Source organism: Leuresthes tenuis, unplaced genomic scaffold, assembly GCF_036924035.1.
Source record: "Leuresthes tenuis unplaced genomic scaffold, fLeuTen1.0.hap1 SCAF_21, whole genome shotgun sequence".
In the NCBI taxonomy this organism is placed as follows: Eukaryota; Metazoa; Chordata; class Actinopteri; order Atheriniformes; family Atherinopsidae; genus Leuresthes; species Leuresthes tenuis.
In genome coordinates, this window is record NW_027325375.1 from 8,881,405 (window position 1) to 8,904,825 (window position 23,421).

General features: G+C 40.9%; 1 protein-coding gene across 1 annotated transcript; it reads left to right on the forward strand.

Moving 5' to 3' along the window:
• Positions 1 to 16: 16 nt before the first annotated feature.
• Positions 17 to 23,204, forward strand: tecta (tectorin alpha). Its single transcript, XM_072375375.1, has 23 exons — positions 17 to 109; positions 216 to 355; positions 468 to 755; positions 1,410 to 1,547; positions 1,660 to 1,825; positions 1,962 to 2,374; positions 2,555 to 3,125; positions 3,228 to 3,838; positions 3,914 to 4,484; positions 6,338 to 6,966; positions 7,572 to 8,229; positions 8,881 to 9,080; positions 9,329 to 9,709; positions 11,411 to 11,697; positions 11,891 to 12,171; positions 12,991 to 13,101; positions 14,114 to 14,316; positions 14,698 to 14,861; positions 14,975 to 15,223; positions 18,124 to 18,286; positions 18,373 to 18,457; positions 18,735 to 18,854; positions 20,320 to 23,204. The coding sequence occupies exons 1-23, from the start codon at positions 46 to 48 to the stop codon at positions 20,421 to 20,423; spliced, it is 6,597 nt and encodes a 2,198-aa protein (XP_072231476.1). The 5' UTR covers positions 17 to 45; the 3' UTR covers positions 20,424 to 23,204.
• The last annotated feature ends 217 nt before the right edge of the window (positions 23,205 to 23,421 follow it).

Here is a 23,421-nt window from a genome sequence, read left to right on the forward strand (position 1 = left end):
TGATTTCAATATAATCTATCTCCTCATCTGTCTGTTTTCTTTAGAATGGTCAGGCCATGCTGTCCAGTTATTCTGCTCCATCTCTTCAGCATCTTTGCGCAGAAAGGAGGTACTGAGATACCCTAAATCTTGCAACAACACATTTGCTGCAGAATGTCCTCATCTTGCTCGGAATGATTAATTTGATAAACTATATTTGTTAACCCTTCTTTTAGCTAGCACTAAGGATGTCCTGTATCCATATGGACCTGGTCATAGGGATCTAGAGACGCCCAAGATGGATGATGGAAGTTCTCCAGAAATTACTTTGCTTGTTCCCTTCTTTTTCTTCAATGTGCCATACCGCTCCATCTATGTAAGCCTTGTTTTAGAGCCTTCCCTCATCAACTTCAACTAACATGCTGTGGTATATAAAGTTTTATCATTCATAAAGCTTAAACTCAATCTTCTTCTTCTTTTTTGCACAGGTAAACAACAATGGTGTGATCTCCTTCAATGTTCAAGTTAGTCAGTTCACACCAGAGGCTTTTCCTCTAAGTGACAGCAGATCCTTCATAGCTCCACTTTGGGCAGATGTGCACAACGGCATTCGCGGAGATGTGTACTACAGAGAGACCACTGAACCAGAAATACTGGAAAGGGCAACACGAGATGTCCGAAAGCACTTCAAAAACATACCCACCTTCACGGCCACATGGGCCTTTATTGCAACGTGGCACCAAGTGACCTTCTATGGTGGAAGCCAGACAACCCCGGTAGAGTCCAAACTCTGGTTACAGACATTTCTGACATTTATTTACAGTTATCTAACCTATTAAGACCTGATGTAAGATGACAGAGCACCAGGATGTGTAAAGTTTACCTCGGGTCTTAATGGGTAATGGAAATCTACTAACTCTTTGCAATTTAGGCATTAGTAAATAGCACATAATCATAACGTCAGTTATCAAACAGTAATAGAGATACAACTTTGCTGGTGCGTGCAATGACTTTCAATATGAGATTAAACAGCACAAGAAAACTGAAAACTGTCGAATTTTTCACTGTCCTTTCTTAATAATAATAGATTTACAAGTAGGTTTTATTCAAATTTACAGTTTCTCCAGAAGCAAAGAAGAAGTTTCATTGTACACAATAATTCTGTCGACTTTCAGATAACTCTATTTTTAACAATGTTTAGGTTTTTGAATGCTGTTTTGAAATGTGCTCCCAGTCTGAAATGGTTAAACTTGTCTATTGTCTGACATGTTGGTTAATCAAAATAATCTTTTTGTTGATTTCCTCTGACATTTCCACTGCTATTTGTCTACAATTGTATTTTTTAAAATTATTCTTCTCCATTGTGGTATTTGTCATAATAAAACTTTTTCTCTTTTCAAAACTATTTTATACTTTTGTTGGATTAACAGGTGAACACTTTCCAAGCAGTACTTATCTCAGACAGCGTGACTTTTTTCTGTATGTTCAACTATGGAGAAATCACATGGAGTACAGGAACAGCCAGTGGTGGTGATCCTTTAACAGGACTGGGTGGGACAACTGCTCAGGTATTCTTGCAATGTCCCAGAGAACATTTGATACATATATTATTCTCTTCTGTTACAGTTGTTATTTGAAAATTATTCAACCTCACATCCCTCACACCTTTCCATTTTTCAGTCAGGTTTTAATGGTGGGGATATTGGCCACTTTTTCAACCTGCCTGGATCACGGTCAAATGAGGTGGTAAATATTGAACAGACAACTAATGTAAACATTCCTGGACGCTGGTTCTTCCGTGTAGACACTGAATTGATAGATCCCGCCAATGGTTGCAGCTACAATGGCAAGTCCAAGCATCAAAGTGATGACGTCCACCCCACTTTACAGTTTTTCAGTCAGGCCAACAATGATACAAAAGCAATCAGTAAAATTCTTAAGCTTCAGTCTATCTCTCCATGTCTTCTTTCCATCCTTTTTAGGGCGTTACTACAGAAGAGGGGAGATATTCTGGTTGTCTGACCAGTGCTCACAGCGATGCCGCTGCCTTGACATTGATAATGAAGTGCAGTGCCTAGAGGCTCCCTGTGGGCAGCTTGAGACCTGCGAGCAGCAGGAGGGGGCCTTTTACTGCCAGCCCTCCCGCACTAGCACCTGTGTGGTCTTTGGGGACCCTCATTATCACACCTTCGATGGTTTCCTCTATCACTTCCAAGGCACCTGTTCTTACCTGCTGGCTCGGCCCTGTTGGGAGATGGCCGGACAGCCCTTCTTCAGTGTGGAGGCCAAAAATGAGAACCGTGGGGTTGCTTCTGTTTCCTGGATAAGAGATGTCACAGTGGAGGTGTATGGTCACAGAGTCATGATACCCAAAGGTAGTTTGGGAACCGTCCAGGTGAGAATCCTTTTGGAGATATAGCTTTTAGGTAGATAACTAAGTACTCCTTAATGCATCCGTCTTTATTAACATGTAGAAAAAGAAACAATCAAACAGATCAGTTTTGAGTATTGGTCAACAGTTTCTACATTCGTACACTGTATTTTCTCAGTAATTTGCAAGTGCTTTCCTCTTTAGGTGGATGGCTTGATGAAGACTTTGCCTGTCCAACTCCAGCTTGGTGCTGTCCATGTGTACCAGTCTGGGGTTGCTGTTGCTTTAGAAACAGACTTTGGACTCCTGGTGACTTATGATGGTCAGCACTATGCATCCATCTCTCTACCCAGCTCCTACTTTAATAATACTTGTGGTCTTTGTGGAAACTATAACGACGACCCTGCTGATGATCCTGTGCTGCCTGATGGCTCTCTGGCAGAAAGTGTGGTGGAGCTCGGAGGCAGCTGGCGAGCAGAGGACACAGACTGGAGGTGTACAGACGGTTGCGCTCAGAACTGCAGCGTGTGTGATCCTGTTATAGAAGCCATCTACTTTCGTGCAGACTACTGTGGGCTCATCAACAAAACTGATGGACCTTTTCGGGATTGCAGACCTGTTGTTGACCCCACAGCCTTTGTGTATAGCTGTGTTTATGACATGTGCAGCAATAAGGACAACATCACCACGCTATGCCAGGCCATCCAAGCCTATGCTCTGGCCTGTCAGGCCCTTGGTGTGACGATACGACCTTGGAGAACTCGCAACTTCTGTGGTGAGATTCAGTGTACATAAAGAATATCTATGAATTTACTTGAATATACATAGTCATCATACCTAATCTGAAATAATAAATTTTTTTCTCATTGGCTTTAAGCATTGCCATGTCCGGAGTTCAGCCATTACGAAGTGTGTACAAGTGCCTGTCCGGCGTCCTGCTCAGACCTCACTGCTCCCCTATACTGTGCTCACCCTTGCACTGAGGGCTGCCAGTGTGATGCCGGCTATGTTCTGAGTGGCAGTCGCTGCGTACGACATGATGAATGTGGCTGTGACTATAACGGCGTCTATTACCCCCTCAATGACACTTTCTGGGCAGGCTCCCGTGGTGAGGAGAGTGACTGTACCCTCCGCTGCACCTGTGGACTTGCTGGGGAAGTCTCTTGTTTCAATGAGTCTTGTAAGGAGGGTGAAGTGTGTGTGGCCGAGGTGGGCTTGTTGGGTTGTTACCCTCAGAGGGAGGGAGTGTGCTCAGTCACCCAGAATTTGGTGACATCGTCCTTTGATGGCACCTTCCTGTTGTTCCCAGATGACAGCTCATACTACCTACTGAAGCTTTGTGGTCCAGTACCAGCTAATGGCTCAATGGTGGAGGTGAAGATAGGCAGGCAGTTGGTGAACAAAGGCCCCACTTGGAAAAGACCTGTGATAGTTACAGTAGCTAATCTTGAAGCACACATGGGAGGCTCAGATTTTGACATTGTAAAGGTCAGTAAATTATCTTCTTGTTGTCTGTTTTTTGTAGTTGAATATCGTTAACCTTTGCACCTTTTTGTGTTCCAGGTGAATGGTGAACCAGTGCCGCTGCCCTATGTCCATCCAATGGAGACGATGATGATCTATAAAGCCCCAGGCAATGCTACTGTGGTGGAATCCCGTGGTTTGCTACGTGTTCACTACACACGCCAGGGAAACCTCAACATCTCCCTTTCAACCATTTTCTACAATATTACTTGTGGGTTATGTGGCGTCTTCAACAGCAACGCCACTGATGACCTGCGCCTTCCCAGTGGACGCCTTGCAGAGTCTACTGAACAGTTCACAGAGGGCTGGAGGTCGATTGCTGATGACCTCACCTGCAATGGGGACTGTGATGACCTGTACCGCATGTGCACAGACTTGCGTCTTTACCAGAGTCCTTGGATGTGTGGTAATATCAATGACCCAGGGAATAGCTCCTTTCTGGCATGCCACGCAGTGGTGAATCCTTCACCATTCTTCAGGAACTGCTTGTATAACATGTGTGTAAGAGAAGGGAACCGTTCAGCCCTTTGCTCTTCAATGCAGGCTTATGCTTCCGCCTGTCAGGATGCACAAGTAGGCTTAGCTTCCTGGAGAAGTGCCACCAATTGCCGTGAGTAGATGTCACTTTCAAGAGGACATATAATGCTTTTGTGAGTTGTTCCCTTTTCTTTGATGCCTTTAGTAGTTAAAAACCCCAAACTGAAGGAAGTTATACTGGCGTCCACACTGGCCTTAGACATTGTTCCTAAACTGCAGAAAACACGTTGTTTGTAATATAGGATTATATTATATATTTACAGAAATCATATCTAGGGCCATGTTTAGTACACCTAAAACAAAGAATGTGCCGCTCGGCATTTTTAATCAGTGAGATGCCCAGTCAGAGCAGACTGGCTCATTCAAGGGAAGGCTAAATGAGGACCAGGTAAATCACCTCACTTAAAGAGTGATGTTATTTTTAAACAGTAATACATATGAACCTCTTCAAGTAAACATCTTAAATATAGATATTAATCTGTAAATGAGCATGATATATTTAAAAAAAACAGTTAATATTTTTTATTTTTAAAAAAATTAAATGTGAAGGGTACTAGGGAAACATTTTAGTTGTTACCGGAAGTTTCTTCTTACCTGGTGTGCTACAGAACTGGCTGAAAAAAGTCTTTTGTCAGGTCCTCTAAGAAAGTCAGAATAAAAAAATCTCCCATAGAAACATCAAAGTTGACACTTTAATAAAGCCTAACATGACTTTGAAAGCTATTCTAACATCAGAACATTCTTTTGTTTTTATATTTTCTAAATATATCTGCTGTCAAAATATCTGCTATGGAAATTGCCAAAGCTCTGCAGGCACTGCACAAATTAATTACATTTTCTTCACGCTGTTTCCATAACTCGTGTCCTGCAGGCTTGAAAGGTACCTTTGAAAGCTTCCTCCCTCACAGACTACAGTGGCAATCAGCTCGAGTTCACAACAGTTACTCAGATTCCAGGGAAGCTTAGATTCAAAATGTCAGTTGAAACATTTCAAATCACCTCTTAAGGACAATCTGTGCCTTGGATTAGCGTTTATGTACTCAGTGGGCTCCCAACAAACATTTCTGCTAAACGCTTCAAGTTATGGCTTCAATGTGATTCTAGTATAAAGTGAGTTGTTTTAGTAGGCCGTTGGTGTAATAAAAAAAATAATAATAAAATAACACAGCTAATTGTGGTAGCAGTAAAGAAAAGTTTTGCGATAGACATATTTTGACAAAAAAGAGAATATCAAAAATAAAAATACAGAACTGTGGCAAAACAGTGGATACTGCCAGATCACGAGTTTAAAGAAGAAACTGCCAACCTTGAGAGGAAGATGACTTCAATTTGAAATTTTGAGAGTATACACCATGCAGGTCCTCCCCCTCCCTCTCTGCTGTGCTTCAGCTCTGCCTTCAAAGCCACATCCCTGGAGGCTAGGCTTCATGCATGCTCCAGCTTGTTACTATGGCAAAAGTGTCAGTGATTTACATGTGTTAAAGACTTTTCTTGACTCTTACTGTTTGTTCTTACTCAGGCTCAATTGACTGTCGTTAATAACATTAGAGGTACTAAGACAAACCAGGGCAAGATTAACTGTCTTGTGTATTACTATAAGGGCATAGTGATAGCTTCAGAGAATGCAACAAAAGTTATTTTTGTAAGGTGCCAACTAGCTAAGCTATATGCGTGGGCACCTCATTTTTATAAGCTGAAAGTCCAGCAGCTCAATGTTCAATTCTTGGCCCTTTGCCACACATCTTTCCCATCTCCACCTAACTTCACTCCACCCTAACCTTGACCCTCTCTTCACTGTTTTATCAGAAGCCAATTCCCCAAATGCCTTTAATAAATAGTTAAGTATGATAAAATGACCACATGCTTTAAAAATCTTTTGATTTGGGTGTTATCTTTATCTATACATTTTTTTCTCTTTGGTCTCAGTTCTTCCTTGTCCAGAGAACAGTCATTTCGAGGAATGCACCAGCGTCTGCCCTCTGACCTGTGCCAACTTGGATGAGATTGAGGAGCCATGCCCTCTGCCATGTCAAGAAGGGTGTCAGTGTGAAGATGGCTTTGCACTGCGGGATGGCCTGTGCGTGGCACGCAGCGATTGTGGCTGTTTGAGCCACGGGCGCCAGCTGGCTACTAATCAGACTTTCTGGACAGACTGGGAGTGCCAGGAGCGCTGCTACTGCAATGGCTCTGACAACAGTGTATATTGTCAGCACGCGCCTTGTCACCCCGAGGAGTACTGCCAGGAGAATGACAGCCTGTATTTCTGTCAGCCACGCACTGAGGCCTTGTGTGTGGCTGCCGGTTATGGGCATTTTCTGCCTTTTGGCGGCGTACCGTTTGAGCTGCAAAGCTCTTGTACTCTTAGGATGGCAACCACCAACTGCGGGAATGAGAACAGAGAGCATACAGTGATGAGTGGAACTTATCCTCAATTCAAATTGGCAGCTCGTAATGAGGAAAAAGACACAAGCCAGGCAATCTGGGTGAGGGGTTTTGTGCTGGAGGTCTACGAGTATGAAATTGAAGTGTCTCGAAGCTACAAACACACAGTCACCGTAAGTACATGAACAAACTTGAGAATTTCTGTTTTGTGGAATGATATAACTTAACAGAAGTTGTGACCTGATTCTTTTTTTTTTTTGCATGCCTTGTGAAGGTCGTTGTTGCATTTGCGAGGACATTTGTCTTATTTCCAATCAAGCCGATAGAATAACCAGGCACAGGGTGAATTCCTCTTTGATTGGCTTAAGGAGGATCTAATTTCAATGGGCATCTTTTATCAGGCTGGATTTGGCTCAGACAAAACCCCAACCCTGAACAACTCTTGGACTGGGTTCACAAACTGACAAAAAGATCTGAGGAGAAATGACACACACTTACACACATAAACGAACAGCACCCACAACACTCACATTTTTCCTAATATTCTCTGTCACTCTCTTGCTTACCATACCATACAGTTATGTAGAGATGAATCCAGTATGACTCAGTATCAATAGTATCTTTTGTTAATTTATCACCTGGGAATTCCCACATGCTTTCAAAACATGCAAGTCAGTGGGATTAGGAACTCAAACTTGATGCTAGAAATTGTGCATGTTGGAATATTTTTTGTCCCAGAATAAAACCTGTTAAAACTATTTTTACTTTTGTCACTCAGGTCAATAAGGAGCGTTTGTACCTTCCTCTGAAGGTGGGCCCAGGAAAGATCAACATCTTCACCTCTGGCATGCTGCTTATTGTGGAGACAGACTTTGGCCTGAAGGTAGCTTTTGACTGGAACACTCTCTTGCTGTTAACTTTACCCCGAGACCTCTACAACACTTCCTGCGGCATCTGCCAGGGCATGCCCTTATCCCCACCCACCCTGACCACCACTGACTGGGGCATGGCCTGGGCTGAGAGGGATACCTTCTGCCAGGTGGGCTGTGGAGACTCCTGCCCACGCTGTGGCCTTGGAGAGAAAAGCGTACTAAATGAAGCCCCCCCCATGGTGGCTGACGGCAACACGAACACCGGCACTGACGATGAGGCAAATGAAGTCGCCACAGGTATTCGTTTCCACATTGGAAATGGACTGTATGTGTTTGTGGAACCTGAGGCGGTAAGGCTGTGTGGGCTGATCGTGGATCGAGGAGGTTTGTTTGCACGTTGTCACAGCAAGGTGGCGCCAGCATTCTTCTATCAAAGCTGCCTGCAGGACACCTGTTTGGATCAGGGAGCTCAGGATACAGTCTGTAACTGGTTACAGATCTATGCCAGCACCTGTCAAACCCTAGGAGTGCCTGTCACTGGCTGGAGGAGCGACACACCGTGTGGTGAGTGGGTTTACTTTCATTTCAACACATGCCTTTGCTGTGTGTGTGTTGAATAGAAAATATCATAACCCATGCTGGTTTGAGATTTCTGCACAAACTCTTAAACATTGTTGAATAATGACAATGTTCAACACTGAAACAAGGTACTTAAGCTATGAATAACCACAGGTCGTCACAACCACTAGGGAAATAAATTTAGTGTTTTTTCTATTGAGGTTTTGTGCGCCACACACCAAATCTCCAGCTAAATACAACAAGAGATGTCTGGGTTTTTAAATTTTATGAGTGTATGCATGAAGCCAGTGACATCAAATATGCTAACAAGTGAGATTTACACGTGTTGGGAGGGGTATTTCTACACTTTGGACAGAATCAGTACTAATCTAGGTTGAACTGGTTCTATACTCCCAGCATGTATTGCAAAGACTGATGCACATTTTTTCTCTTACACACAGAAACAGAGCAAATCATCTTATTTCCCAAAATGTCAAACAGCTCCCATAGATCTATATGAACTCTATGTGGACGACTGAGGCAACACATCTGCAAATATTTACACCTGAAAAATCAACATTCATTAGCACCAGAAAATTGTACAGTGCAGCTAGCACAATAATTATCTAATATCTTTGCCAACGTTCCTGCTCCCAGTCCAGAGCTGTCCACCTAACAGCCATTACTCCAGCTGCGTGTCAGTTTGCCCACCCCAGTGCGCCCCAGCCCGCGGCCAAAGGGACTGCAGCCAGGAGTGTGTGGAGGGCTGCCAGTGTGACCAGGGCTACGTGCTCAATGGCAAGAACTGCATCCTGCCACAAAACTGCGGCTGCTACACTGATGGCAAGTACTTCGAGGTCAGTCTCACATCCGACTTAATGTGCATGACAACATAGTGCATATTTTCATCTGAAACAAGAAACAATTGTCAGGTTTTATGTGATATTCAAATGTCAAACATTTAATTAATTATATGTTTGATATTTTTGCTCAAAAGAACACTAATTACAATATACTCATGATTGTCAGAAAGTTATTTAAAAAAAATCTTATTTTTCATAAAAAAAACACTTGAGCTGTCATTTTAATACAAGTCTTATCATAGCCCAAACAGCTGTTTTGGAACAGTGACTGTACCAAACGCTGCCAGTGCATTGGAAGAAACCTGATCCAGTGTGACCCAAGGCGCTGTAAAGCAGAGGAGGAGTGCACCCTGCGGCATGGAGTTCGAGGCTGCTTTGCGCGTCGCTCTCAACACTGTGTGGCATCAGGTGGTGGCGTCTTCAGAACATTTGATGGGGCGTCGCTGCGTCTTCCGGCCTCCTGCTCCTTCGTCCTGTCTACTAACTGTCACAAGCTGCCTGACCTCTCCTTTCAGATCATTGCTAACTTTGATAAATGGAGCACACCCAACCTCACCACTATCTCTCATGTCTACCTTTACATAAATGAGGAGAATATTCTCATCTCTGGTAGCACTATCAAGGTGAGTGAAGGATTCCTTCCCTATTGGTTGCAAATATTTGGAAAGGTACACACTGGCCACAGTTTGAGTTTCTGCGATGCACTAATTGTACCAACTAGAGCTGGAAAAAGAGAGAACGTTGAATATCGTTATGGATTTGCAAGGTGGTCCAAAACATGACTCATATTCAATGTGGATATGGCTGTCAGTCTCCTGGGTCCTTATTTGAAAGCACATACAAGGGCGGGCAGCAGTACACAGCTCCGTTTGATCTGAAAACTCTGACAAGGAAAACAAAGTTTAAGCACTTCTGACCAAATTGTTCTTCGAATTTACTTGGGCTCCCCTGACAGCTGCACATCTTACCAACACATTGGACAAAACCTGATCAAGTTCAAGTGCAACACAAAGCACATCAGATTAAAGCTAAAAAATATCCTATGAAAGAAGCTTTATGAACTATAATAGGCTGCAGTCCCAACAATGTGGACACTGCCTCTAGTAGTTATGAGAGTTGTGAAAAGCATGAAGGATGATTGGTTGAACCAGTGAGCACTCAGTCGATCCCATCAAAACAAAAAAAGCCCAAAGATAATAATAATAATAAGCCTTCAGCAGGCAGTTGTAGCAACACTCTTTCAGCATCCAGTTTTATGTTGTTTTTAAATCCTCTTTTGATACAGGAAAAGCCCTTTACACTAAATATGGCAAAGTTTAAGGAAGATTTTGACCTGCTTTTTTTAATTGTAAAGATCTACAACAACTATATTTACTGTCTGACATGGATGCAGCTGCTTGCCCACTGGTCAAGATTTTCCTTTTTATCAAAATGAGAACCGGTGGAACCAAACTATTTTCAAACTATTTTCACAGCACAGGGGAGCTACTGTAGGTCTGGCTACATGAGATAAACATCACAATTATCTCTGCTAGGAGATCTTTTGTTTACGTGGTTAAGTTACCTGCTGTTGGTTTTATGCCATCTACTGTCCAAGAAGCCTTTACCAAACTAAAGAAATGGATCTAATTCAAATCTCCCTTTCTTTCCAGAATACTTGACAAAGTTCTTATGGTCCAATTTGCCAATTACCTTGCCACTAATAGCCCATTAGAGCTGCTCCAGTTCTGGCTTTAGGCCATACCATTCAACTGTAAGTGCACTTACGGAGGTACACAATGACAAACTGATTGCCTCAAATCCCAGAGAGCCCTAATCCTGCTTGATCTAGGTGAGCCATTAACCACGGCATTTCTCTGAAGTGGCCTAAGAAGTATGTTGGCATCAGCTGTAATACACTGGGGTGACTCAGATCGTATTCACCAGAACATAAGAGTAATCATAGCACCATCTCAGATTGTCTTAATCTGTGCCTTGGGCTGTCCCCTTTCTTATCTATTATACAATGTGCTGTTACATAATGATATCTTTTTTGAATATGAAATCAGTTTATGCAGATGACACTACATTTTTAATCCTTGCCTGAGGTCTTTGAGTTAGCATGGATTGGCTCAAACACCACCAATTTGATTTTGATTATCAGTCAGAAGAAAAAAGCAGAACTCTTAGTTTAAGAATGTATTGAAAATTATCTTCCAGCCTGGTACAAGCTCGTACAATCTGTGGTTAGGTTTTCACATTCATATCACATAACCAAAGATTTACAGAGGGATAAGACTTCTCAGTGGTCTTATCATCCCCAAACACTTCCTGTGTCTTCCCAGGTCAATGGTACACCAGTATCAGTACCATTTTTAACAGGGCTGATGGCACGTCTATCCACATCTGAAGGCTTCATTGTCATCGATACACCGCAAGACATTCAGGTTCGGTACAACCGCTTCAACACTCTCAGCATCACAATGGGCCAGCGGCTTCAGAACAAGGTGTGTGGCCTTTGTGGGAATTTCAATGGGGACCCCAGTGATGACTATATCACCTCCAGGGGCAAACCGGCTGTCAGCGCCCTGGAGCTGGCCCAGAGCTGGAAGACCAACGGTATGCAGAACAGGTAGGTAGACTCACAGAGATGCTGGAATAAGCAGTCCATGTGACAAATTCTTAGATTGTCCCTAAATACAATACTCTCCTAATGAGAAGGGAGTATGTCAAAGTGAAGACAGTAAATCATCCCCAAGCTCTACAGATGTCAGTAAATTGAAATATTTCATTTTCATACCTGGAAGTCTCTCTTTCACTTCTAGTTGTGATGAGACCCAGTATGTGGCTTTGGCTCAGTCCTGCGACAACACAGCAGTCCTAGCTCTGCAGGGAGAAGATGCCTGTCAGAAGCTCACCAAGCTTAAGGGCTTCTTTCAGCCATGTCACGGCCTGCTGGATCCCCGACCCTTTTACCAGTCCTGCTACTTAGATGGCTGCTACAATCATCGCAAGGCTCAGGTCTGTGGTTCACTGGCAGCATACGCTGAAGCGTGCCGCTCCTTGGGCACCCTCACCACCAAATGGATCACCCAAGAGAACTGCTGTAAGAGCACCGTGAGACACCAGTGTCTCAGAGCCACATGGCACACACACACACGGCACTTTGGAGTTAGACGTGTTTTTAAATGTACTTTTTAAATCCTGATGGAACTGAGTGTCTACACAGGAATATCCTACTTCTGTCATATCTACAATGTGTTAACACGTGCACTGTGTAAGACGCAGCATAAAAATATAAACACAACAGAATTTCGTTCAAAGCTTAATCTTTGCAGTGTAAATTCTGCCCTTTGTGCACCTTATTAGCAAAGTAGGCATTTATACCATATATTACATGTGACAATATGAGAGAATAATTTATAAAGAAGTTCTACACTACAGAGAATTTTGAATATATGCATTCAACAGGTGACCAGAAGCACAAATCAACACCGATTCTATTATTACTCTTTGTCTGCTGGATGTCTAAACAGGCAATCACAGTATCTGCTAATGTCATCCATTTATTTTCACAAATTGATCCATAATATTAGGATCACAGATTCACCTTAAATGGGACCTCTATATAAGAAGAAAGAAGGAAAACAAAAACTTAAAAAGAAAAGAGAATTAGTCCAAGTTTCCAACTGACGTTGACATAATATTGTTGTTATGAATGCTTTTGATTCCAGTGATCATTTCGTGAAAATTTGTTGTAATAACTTTGTTTGTGTTTTTGTCAAACACAGCACTTCGGTAAATGCAGGACAAGGAATCTTTTACATCAGCCACTGCCTGCCTGATTTTTCATCATTCTGTGCATGTATGTCTAACAGAGTCTTGTGTGTGAGACAGCTAACATTGTGTGTGGACCTGTCTTTAGCAGAATGGATCTATGACCCCTGTGCAGGAGAGATCTGCACAAACTTCACCTGTGAGCTGGAAAACGGTGGCGACCTGTGTGGCTGTCCTGAGTTACCCACCAACCCTGCAGGTGGGACTTTCCCTTTTTGCTATTTTCAGCTAAAGTCTCACTCCATAAGTGGTGAATTCTCTACAAAGTGCATTGGGGTTTCAAAATTTAATAGACTTGAAAATACTCTCATGGCCATAAATGACTCTGATACCCTTCTCCTCATTCAGCTAGAGGGGATGTATGAATATGCTTTTCTGTACCTTTCCATATCCCGTCCCACTTTCTGATGATACCATCCTCCCTGTTTAGTCTACATCTGCTATGCTATTCAATACTATTTCCAGTTCTTTGAAACAGTGCAAGATTTTATAGAAAGAATCAAAATAATGCTTGTGTTTCACACTCGAGAAGGATGATCCAACTAGTGTGGATTTTCATGAAGCTTTCAGTGAAACCACTCTGTAAGCAGACATAGCACATTTCATACTATAGCTGGCCCAGGCAGTTTATGGAGTTCTGGCCTGCTCACTTTAGGGAATGCTCCCTCTGCTGGTGAGACATGGAAATAGCGCCTTCTTTTCAGTGCTATGTCTTATGTGGATGGGAATACAGTTTTTGAAAAATAAAATGTATTACAAAGGAACACAATTATGGAACCATAACATGTTATGGGGGGTGGCTCACCTTCCTCTTACACTAGGTCACATGCCATTGGAGCCATCAGAATGTCAATGTATCCACTTCCATTTGCTTTCAACAATAACTTAAATAGAAATGCACCAGAGTTGTGGCTGCTAGTTGGTAGTGTGGCTGGCTGCTAGCAGCTGTAGCTGTTGGCTACTGTTGGCGACTAGTTTTTCTCAAACTGTAGGTGGTGCTTTGCATATCCAAAGCAGAAACCTCCAGCACTGACGGCTGATTTAGCTGATGATATATATTTCAACTCATTAAAAAACATCTTATGGACATATTAACAAGGCCAAAAGCTTTTTAGCACTGGCAACTTTTTGTAGACAGTGTATTCTAAATCCCTATCCCAGACACATATGAGAACATGGATTCTGTGTTGCTCTGTGCTTGTGTCTGGCAGGTGATGACGACATCATTCAAGCAGAGGTGAACTGTAAGCATGCTCAGATGGAGGTCTCCATCTCCAAGTGTAAACTCTTCCAGTTGGGCTTTGAACGGGAAGATGTAAGGATCAACGACGAGCACTGCCCCGGCATTGAGGGGGAGGACTTTATCTCCTTCCAAATCAACAACACGAAAGGGCACTGTGGTTCCATTGTACAGGTTCGCTCATATCCATTTGAACTCTTAGTTGCTTTTTGAGTGTTGATGGCTAGGCTCATGATTTTCAAGCTGCATCAGCTTTTTCAAATTCTTTCTTTAACTTCCTATCTTGATCTTTCAGTCTTTGACCACCCTGGATACTTATTTTAACCTTGAAAACAATGACAATGTCACACAAAGGTCTTGTTTGACTCAAATATGAAATATATGTATTGTTATGAATCCAGTCAGACCATCTGCTGAGACGGATTCCATTTTCCTTTTTCAGACTCCACATGGAATAATATCTATTTTCAATTCTTAAAATTACAGTCATTCGTTTTTGTTGCTTTTCTTTCAAAACAAACCAAATCATGAGTTAGTTCTCTCTTTTCTTGACAGTCAAATGGTACACACATCATGTATAAGAATACAGTTTGGATCGAGAGTGTGAACAACACTGGCAACGTCATCACCAGAGATAAGACCATTAATGTTGAGTTTTCCTGCGCCTATGAGCTGGATCTGAAAATCTCATTGGAGACTGTCCTCAAACCCATGCTCAGGTCAGACTCAGGAATCTACTGTAGATTACACTCACTGCAAATAAACATATCTTTATGGCCGGCCGAGACAGCTGACAACTTATATCATCTTCCTTTTTTCCTCCATCCTACAGTGTGATTAACCTCACCTTACCGACTCAGGAGGGAAATTTCATCACCAAGATGGCTCTATATAAGAACTCCTCATACCGCAACCCATACAGAGAGGGGGAGGTGGTGCTCAGCACTCGGGATAACCTCTACGTGGGTGTTTTTGTGGAGGGAGCGGATGAAAATCAGCTCATCCTGATAGTGAATATGTGCTGGGCCACACCGTCTCGCTACAGCAGTGACCGACTCCGATATATCATCATAGAGAGGGGGTAGGCTAGAGGGTTTTTTTACTTCTGGACTCACACATATACACCTTTAAAGGCTCAACAGTGTTAAAATCTCCCTCTGTAGATAGCTACAATCTTTCACCCAGAAGAGTCACACAATCAATCTGAGCCATTGATGATAATTGGGTATTTCAATGGGGGATAATTGAGTTTTATGTAATTGGTAGAATTGTAATAATTTGTATAATTTATAAGTTTTAAGTGTACAGATTATTCCATCAATCCATCCATTTTCTATACCCGTTAAATCCATCGGTTTGGTCGCAGAGGTGCTGGAGCCTATCCCAGCGGTCATCGGGCAAGATGTACAGATTATTATCTGTTTTATTTCAGCACCATTACACGTAGAGCTACTGTAGTACACCACCAAAATTAGATTCAGACCTTGAAAATTGAAAACACAGAATAAGCTTCTTAAAGGGACACAGAATTTGAAAGATTTTTACTTTTTGCACAGTTAGGTCTTTGATATATTTGCAAACATTTTTAATGGTGCTTTAAGAACATTATTAATTATTAGAACCAAGTGGACAAAATAAATTGTTTGGTTTAACAAAAGACAAACTGTGCAGAAAGTGAAGGGATCAGAGTTCCTTAAGTCCAGAGTTCATTGTAAATCATAAAAACCCACTATCTGGTAACCACTGATTTTATTGTTGGTGAACAATAAAGAGACGTTTTGGAGCAGTAAAACCGGCAGGTGTGGTGTCATATATAAATTATAAATAGATGTTACATTTGGTTAGATATTATGTGAAAAGATAACTTACAGTGTATGTCACTGTTAGTTGTTCTGCATTATATTAGTGTTTTACTATTTCCAGTTCTTTGAAACAGTGCAAGATTTTATAGAAAGAATCAAAAATAATGCTTGTGTCTCACACTCGAGAAGGATGATCCAACTAGTGTGGATTTTCATGAAGCTTTCAGTGAAACCACTCTGTAAGCAGACATAGCACATTTCATACTATAGCTGGCCCAGGCAGTTTATGGAGTTCTGGCCTGCTCACTTTAGGGGATACTCCCTCTGCTGGTGAGACATGGAAATAGCGCCTTCTTTTCAGTGCTAGTCTTATGTGGATGGGAATACAGTTTTTTATAAATAAAATGTATTACAAAGGAACACAATAATGGAACTATAAAATATTATGGGGGGTGGCTCATCTTCCCCTTACACTAGGTCACATGCCATTGGAGCCATCGGAACGTCAATGTATCCACTTCCATTTGCTTTCAACAATAACTTAAATAGAAATGCACCAGAGTTGTGGCTGCTAGTTGGTAGTGAGGCTGGCTGCTAGCAGCTGTAGCTGTTGGACTGCGGCTAGTGACTGAAGCTAGACCAGCCACACCTAGCTGCTAGTCAGTAGTTTTTTAGACTAGTTTTTCTCAAACTGTAGGTGGTGCTTTGCATATCCAAAGCAGAAACCTCCAGCACTGACGGCTGATTTAGCTGATGATATATATTTTAACTCATTAAAAAACATCTTGTGCTTTTTAGCACCGGCAACTTTTTGTAGACAGTGTATTCTAAATCCCTATCCCAGACACATATGAGAACATGTATTGTTTTGTGGATCCCAGGTAGTAATAAAAGCTAATATTAGCTATGTAAGGCTAAAGGCTGTTTGTATTTAGTCTGATAGAGGGATAGCATTAGCAGGCAACACATTGTATCTGGCTGACATTATTTTCAAAGCCTCTTTGTATCACGTTACACTTTGATTGAAATCAGCTGATCTCTGTAACATGAAGCCGAGTAATTTCTGTCCAGCTAACAAAGCTACTTGTAGTTTTGATGCATAAACTCACGTGAATCAACAGTTTTCAACAGGGAGACTGAGAAAACGTTACGTTTATTTAATCAGCTGATCGTCTGCAAAGTAGTGGTGAATCGCGCTTGGCACCCTTTGTCCCTTGTAGGCCACTGTAATCAATATGGCGACGCAAGTAGCGTCGTTCCAGGTAAGCTTTTGTGTGAAGTGGACCGCGATATATGCAAATAAAAAGGCGAAATTTAAAGTAATAAAAACATAACGACTCGTGACTATATAGCACTGACATTATAGTTATATGTATTATATTCCATCTGTTAATAAATCACCATAACTATTACACAGTGCTCCTTTAAATGTTCTAAATTTGATGAATTTTGCGAGATCTCGCAAAACTTTCTCGGGATCTCGCAAAAGTCCGTCCTTTTTTTCCCCCCACCCATAATTTTTTTCCCCCGTGTCCCTTGCGGGGCTCCGTATGTCTTAACCCTGAAGTGGCAGCAAATTTTATTCACCCTTCACGAGACAGTTCACCTCACATTTTACCTGCTTCTTGTGATTTTATTATTGATCGTTTTAACAGTAAACTCAGGTCCAGCCTGGATTCCGTTGCTCCTCTAAGAATAAAAAATACTTACACAAAACAAAAACCACCATGGAACAATAAAGAAATCCGGAAATTAAAAAGAAAAAAACTGCAGAACAGCTGAAATAAAGTGGAGGAAGAATAAACCAACTATCCATGACCAAATTTTTAAAGAACAACTAACCATATAAAATAAAGCAATAAAACAGCCAAGATTTCTCCAAGATTATTACTGATAACCACAATGACCCAAAGAAACAGGCTCTCTGGCAAGGTAAATTTAGGCCTAATCCACACATACAAGAAAATAAAAAGGATATGATCATCCTTTTTTAGGTTTAGGTCTAAAATACATTCTTTTTACAAACCGACATCATTTTTGCTATACAAACAATGCAGTTCCTTTTTTTCACTCAATGGTAAATTTTACAAAAGATTTGTCTTCAGTGACCAAAACCCATCCGCTTGTGGATGATACAACGAAATGCAAACAAATTCCTTTAACATATGTCCTTCTGTAGGTGCCCAAACATAAAGGACAACACCATTGGCATGGCAGAGAATGGCATATCCCTCACCTGCCGCTTCCACGTCACTGTCTTCAAGTTCATCGGGGATTATGATGAGGTCCATCTGCACTGTGACGTTTCACTGTGTGACTCGGACACAAACGCCTGCAAAGTGGTGAGACACTTGAAAAAGCCCTCTAGTAAAACAAAAGTGATTAAACTCTCTGCTTTGTTAGATTGATGTATTTGCTGTGTGTCCAGAACTGTCCACACAAGAGGAGAATGTACTCAGAGGACAGCGACCATAAGGAGCACATACTGAGTGTGGGACCCATTAGAAGGAGAGGTAGGTGGGGTTGAAAGGACTGACCAACTAATGTTCTGTACTTCTCTTTAGGTCGGATGCTGAGTTTCTGTTCACTTAAAGCATATTTTAGTTTTTCATGAATTCAGAAATAATTCTGATATGAAATGTGTAGAAACTTTCAATTGACCTGTAAATGTCCCGGAGGTACAGAAAATAACAATAACGGACCTAAACAGAACAACAAAACCAGAGATACAGCAGTATTATATAAAGAAAAAGAGAAGATCTCCATACCTTGCTTATCTTATCTCCTCAGAGTCCGACTGGTGTGAGGAAGACAACGGAGGCTGTGAGCAAATCTGCACCAGTAAGGGAACCGGGCCCATCTGCAGCTGTGTGACTGGGATGCTGCAGCGAGACAGGAAGAGCTGCCGGAGTGAGAACCACACAGATCCCACTCACATTATCAGTCTACGGAGGGTTAAATCTACATCTCTATCACAGGGGACATGTTGCATAAGCTAAGTAGAATGACCCAATAAGTTAAAAGTAATACCAGTTTTTTTTTTTTTAATTTGACAGCTGATATTCCAATCTCTAGGTTGGAAATAACTAATGAAAGACATCTTAGCCAGTAACTCAGGAAAGGTTTGTCAGCACCAGCTTCTACATAAAGGCAGCTTACAAAGTAAACATAAAATGTGATGAAGACATGAGACATGAGGTCATTAAGTCATTTTAGGGCATTGAAGCTTTGAAATTATTATTTGAAGCATTTTAGAGCACATTTTCCCAATTGGTTCCAAACTCCCCACCAATCTGATGGGATCTGATGGCATTTGTGAGAGGCAAGTCCAATCCACAAAGATTTTACCCCACAAGCCACAGAGCCAAAGATTTCTAACTGAAGTCCCAGTACCAGACATCTTTAGCTTTGTTAAGGATAGAAGCTTCAATATTTAATCTTTCACTCACATGTTGTTGCAGTACGAACAGCTGGGAGTTTGAACTTATGTCTCTTAATCTTCCTTAGATTCCTCAGGCGTGTGGCTTTATGTGATGTTTGTTGAGTTTTGCATAAAAAAATTAAAAAAAACAGGATACAGCCACTGGCATCATTAGACATTTGAGAGAGAGAAAGAAGACTTTGTTAGAAAAACAAATGGGATGAATAGCCTTGTTGTTTATCTTGTTAACCTCAGTGGATACAGTATGTTACCACTGTGTCCATGTGCTGTTTAGTTTGGACAGTTCTGGACTGAGGCAGCTGGGGTCATAGCACCAGAACAAAAAGAGTACACTGTTCACCGTAGGTGTCATGAGGAAAGATAGAAGGTAGTGTTGGTAACCATCTTCGTTCGGAACATGGAGATGTGTACAAACATCTTTTTATATTGTGCATGTTTTCGTGCCTAAACCCTTTGACAAATGCCTGAAAGGAATTGTATAGTCTTGTCTGAGGAGATACAGGCAGTAACACCACCAGTAAGTCAGTAAGCAGGCCAGAGCGTTCCCATAGTTACAGCATATAGTCAGAGACCGTGCTGAGACCTCTTCTGGAAGTAAACTGAAACTACCTGCACGTGTGTGGTCTCATTGTAACGCACATCAATCATTACATAATTCCAAACAAATTCTTGAAAAACAATATTACAAAATCATAGATTAATGTGTGTAGACTATGCATATATTAATATGTATTTTTTTCTGTCTAGTTTTGTTCTTTGTGTGCAAAAATGTAGCTGTCAGATGTATTTTGAATTTACAGTTTCTTATATTTGACTTCCAAGTACAAGATGTTTGTCTATTACAAACATATTTGTTACAGTTACAGTAACAGAGATTACGATTCAGCTCACGTAATAAAGGAAAATATTTTGTCACACGTCTTCTTTCTGCAGCTTCGAGCTCGAGCTGTAACGTTTCACCTACGGTTCCTCTGCTGAGCGTCAGCGCTGGGATCTCTGTGCTCCTGGCTTGTTTTCACACTTCTCTCCTCTCCTAACACCGTCCCTGTGAGCCAAAGGAAGGCAACAAATGACAAACACACAGAAGACTTGAAGATACACAAAGTATCAACATTGATTAGTCAGTAGATCAGCAGACAGAAAATCGAAAGAGAGCACACTGAACACTGATAAATTGTTTGATGCTGATTTCATTGATACAGCTGAGAGAAAAGTTAGAGATGTCTTGACATGTTTTACTTCTTTGTAGCAAACTGTGTTGCTTCTCACCACCACCACCTCCTCCGCTATTCACATTTATCGGAAAACCTCATTGCATATTATTCACTTATTCACAGAACGTGTAGAATTCTTTATGCTATTATTACTTTTTTTTCCAAGCGATGTCATTGGTGTATTTTCTTTGTTAAAAACGAATGTGTTTCCTATTTCCCCAGCAGGAGGTGCCAAAGAAATACATTTTCCAATCATACACATGTCAAGTTTCAGTTGACTTGAATGTGAAAGACAGGGAAAGATGGTATGATGGTAAAATAAGTGCTGAAAAAAAAGATAATTTAAATTTCACTTTTCACTGAAGGTGGATCACTGATATTTAAGGAATAGTGACGCTGACATGTCGAAGTTACATGTAAATAGGGTAAATTCTGACATGATCACAGGTAACAAAAGTTAAAGTGTGATCAGGTTCAAAAATAAAAAGAACTAAAAAAAAAAGAAACGACTGCCGACAACAGGCCAGAAGTGAATGTCACTGATAGCATCAATTAATTGTATCAAAGATATTATTTGTAAGAACTAGGACTGAAACAAGAGGCTGAAACAATTGATTCACTGATTCATGCAAAACTATTGGTCACTATTTTGTATAACTGAATAATGGTTCAGAATTTTGAATATTTAGTCATTTGAAATACTCAGTTTTGAGAATGTTCTGCTTTCATCTGTCGTATGAAACATTAAAGTTACAACCCTTTGGTTCATTCTGGTTATTGAATGTAACGGGACATCTTTAGCAGATCTCATGTTCAGAAAACTGCAAGAAAGAGAAGTATTTTAGTTTCACAAATCCAACAATTAACCCATTACTTAGGACAAGAAGATTCATTGAATGATTGCTCAGTTAATCAAAGTGGGCCAGTTCTTGGCAACGTTGCTGATTTTAGACCATATCATAACAGTTGTGTAATGCCCAATCTGGCTGAGAAATACTCACACTGTTCTGCAGAGCCTCCCATGTGCATGCTTGCTAACTTGACATAAGGCATTAGTGCTGATTGGTTACCCCTGCTGGTCACAAGGTGCTTGTCTTGCATCTGTTCACACTCCTTTGAGAGTCTCCCATACTGATAGTGCCGCTCTGTGTCCTTATTTCATTTTTTGCTGAGGGCTGGGCAGGTGCTTCACCTCCCTGTGCAGGTGTGGAATGATTGTTTGGGCATTCTGAGAGAGCAGGAAGAGAAATTACTGTACAAGAATAGATTTTGCCACAAAACTATTCAAAGGGCTTTAAAACCTTTTGCTTGGTGAATAACAGTTCAAGAGTGAACACCTCCTGATGTTTAACATCTGATTTCATGTTAATATTTGGTGTAAACATTCTCTGTTTATGTGCTGACAGAAATCCTCCTTTCTGCCTGTTAGACAGCATATATACTGGCTAGCTTAAACCAGAACTTTCAACTGCTGTATGTGGAGTTTTTATTATTCTAAACCAACAACATATTTGGGTAGGAGCAATTAAATAAAATCTCATTTCCTGTGATTATTAAAAAAAAAGAAGAAGAAATAAAACCAGCAGCAATAACAAAAACAATCCTTGAAGTTAGAATTTTGTGACGTATCTTATTTTTTTGTTGTTGTTGCTGTTCTTTTATTTCATTACAGTTGAGAAAATGGACTTTCAAAATAACCATAAATTGTATTAAACTTATGTTTTGAAGTTTCGAGTTCAGTGTTTTTGTCTTGTCAGTCACAGCAAAGCCCCACTCCAACTAGAATTCACAATATGGACATCATCTCTATTAACTACGATGTTAAACTAGCATTTAAGACTATGACCTTGAGAAAAGGCTTACTGAGGTCGTTATCAAGTGCAAAGACGTGTTTTTCTCACAGACCTCTGTAGATATGACATTTTTCCAGGTGTAGGTAATTGCTAGTCATTAAAGATTGTCTGCTGGTTCAATAACTCACTTGAGTGTTCACAGCTGCTCATACATATGCTGCAGTACTTCGTAATTATGTGCAAGTTTGTTTCTTTTGTTTGAGAACATATTGTTCTTAACACCTTTCTCCACAACACTGACATAGAACTTTATTATACATATCTGCGTACACCCCTAACCTTATTTCATTACTCGGTATCCACCAGCACAAGCACAGACTGCGGCTGTCAATGTCAAAGTCAGTGTCGGCTTTATTTATATAGCACATTTAAAAGGCCAATGGCCAGCCAAAGTGCTTTACGAGATAAAATAATCAGCTGTAACCATATGGTGAACTTCAGTATACTATTAAAGAATTGAATTTACCCATGATGGTGGCACACTCTGTCAGCTACTTGGCTTGCTGCAATGCAATTGTCTTTTTCGACTTTTACAGTGTAGTATAAATCTTCGGTACATATATATCTTTACTTTATACCTTTAGTATACCCCATGACAAGTTTGTTGAACACTATATTCTGACTGAAAAGTTTCAGTTGAAATGTGGAACACCACTTCAAAATGGCTGACTCCCAACCTTGTGGACTATATACCAAACACATGGCCAATTTCAACGCAGTCAGAGAGCCACATTCATCGATTTTACATACACACGTGGACAAAATTGTTGGTACCCCTCAGTTAAAGAAGGAAAAACCCACAATTCTCAGTGAAAGCACTTGAAACCTACAAAAGTAACAAATAAAAATTCATTGAAAATTAATCAAAATCAGCCATTACTTTTGAAATGTTGATTAACATAATTATTAAAAAAAAATAATGAAATAGGGCTGGACAAAAATTATGGTACCCATAACTTAATATTTTG

What these genes read in the sequence shown, in the direction of transcription:
- tecta (XM_072375375.1), top strand. Translation starts at nt 46, where the DNA reads ATGGTCAGGCCATGCTGTCCAGTTATTCTGCTCCATCTCTTCAGCATC. An exon ending in TGCCATACCGCTCCATCTAT is followed by an intron (nt 356 to 467) that starts GTAAGCCTTGTT and finishes TTTTTTGCACAG; the next exon opens with GTAAACAACAATGGTGTGAT. An exon ending in ACACAAACGCCTGCAAAGTG is followed by an intron (nt 18,287 to 18,372) that starts GTGAGACACTTG and finishes CTGTGTGTCCAG; the next exon opens with AACTGTCCACACAAGAGGAG.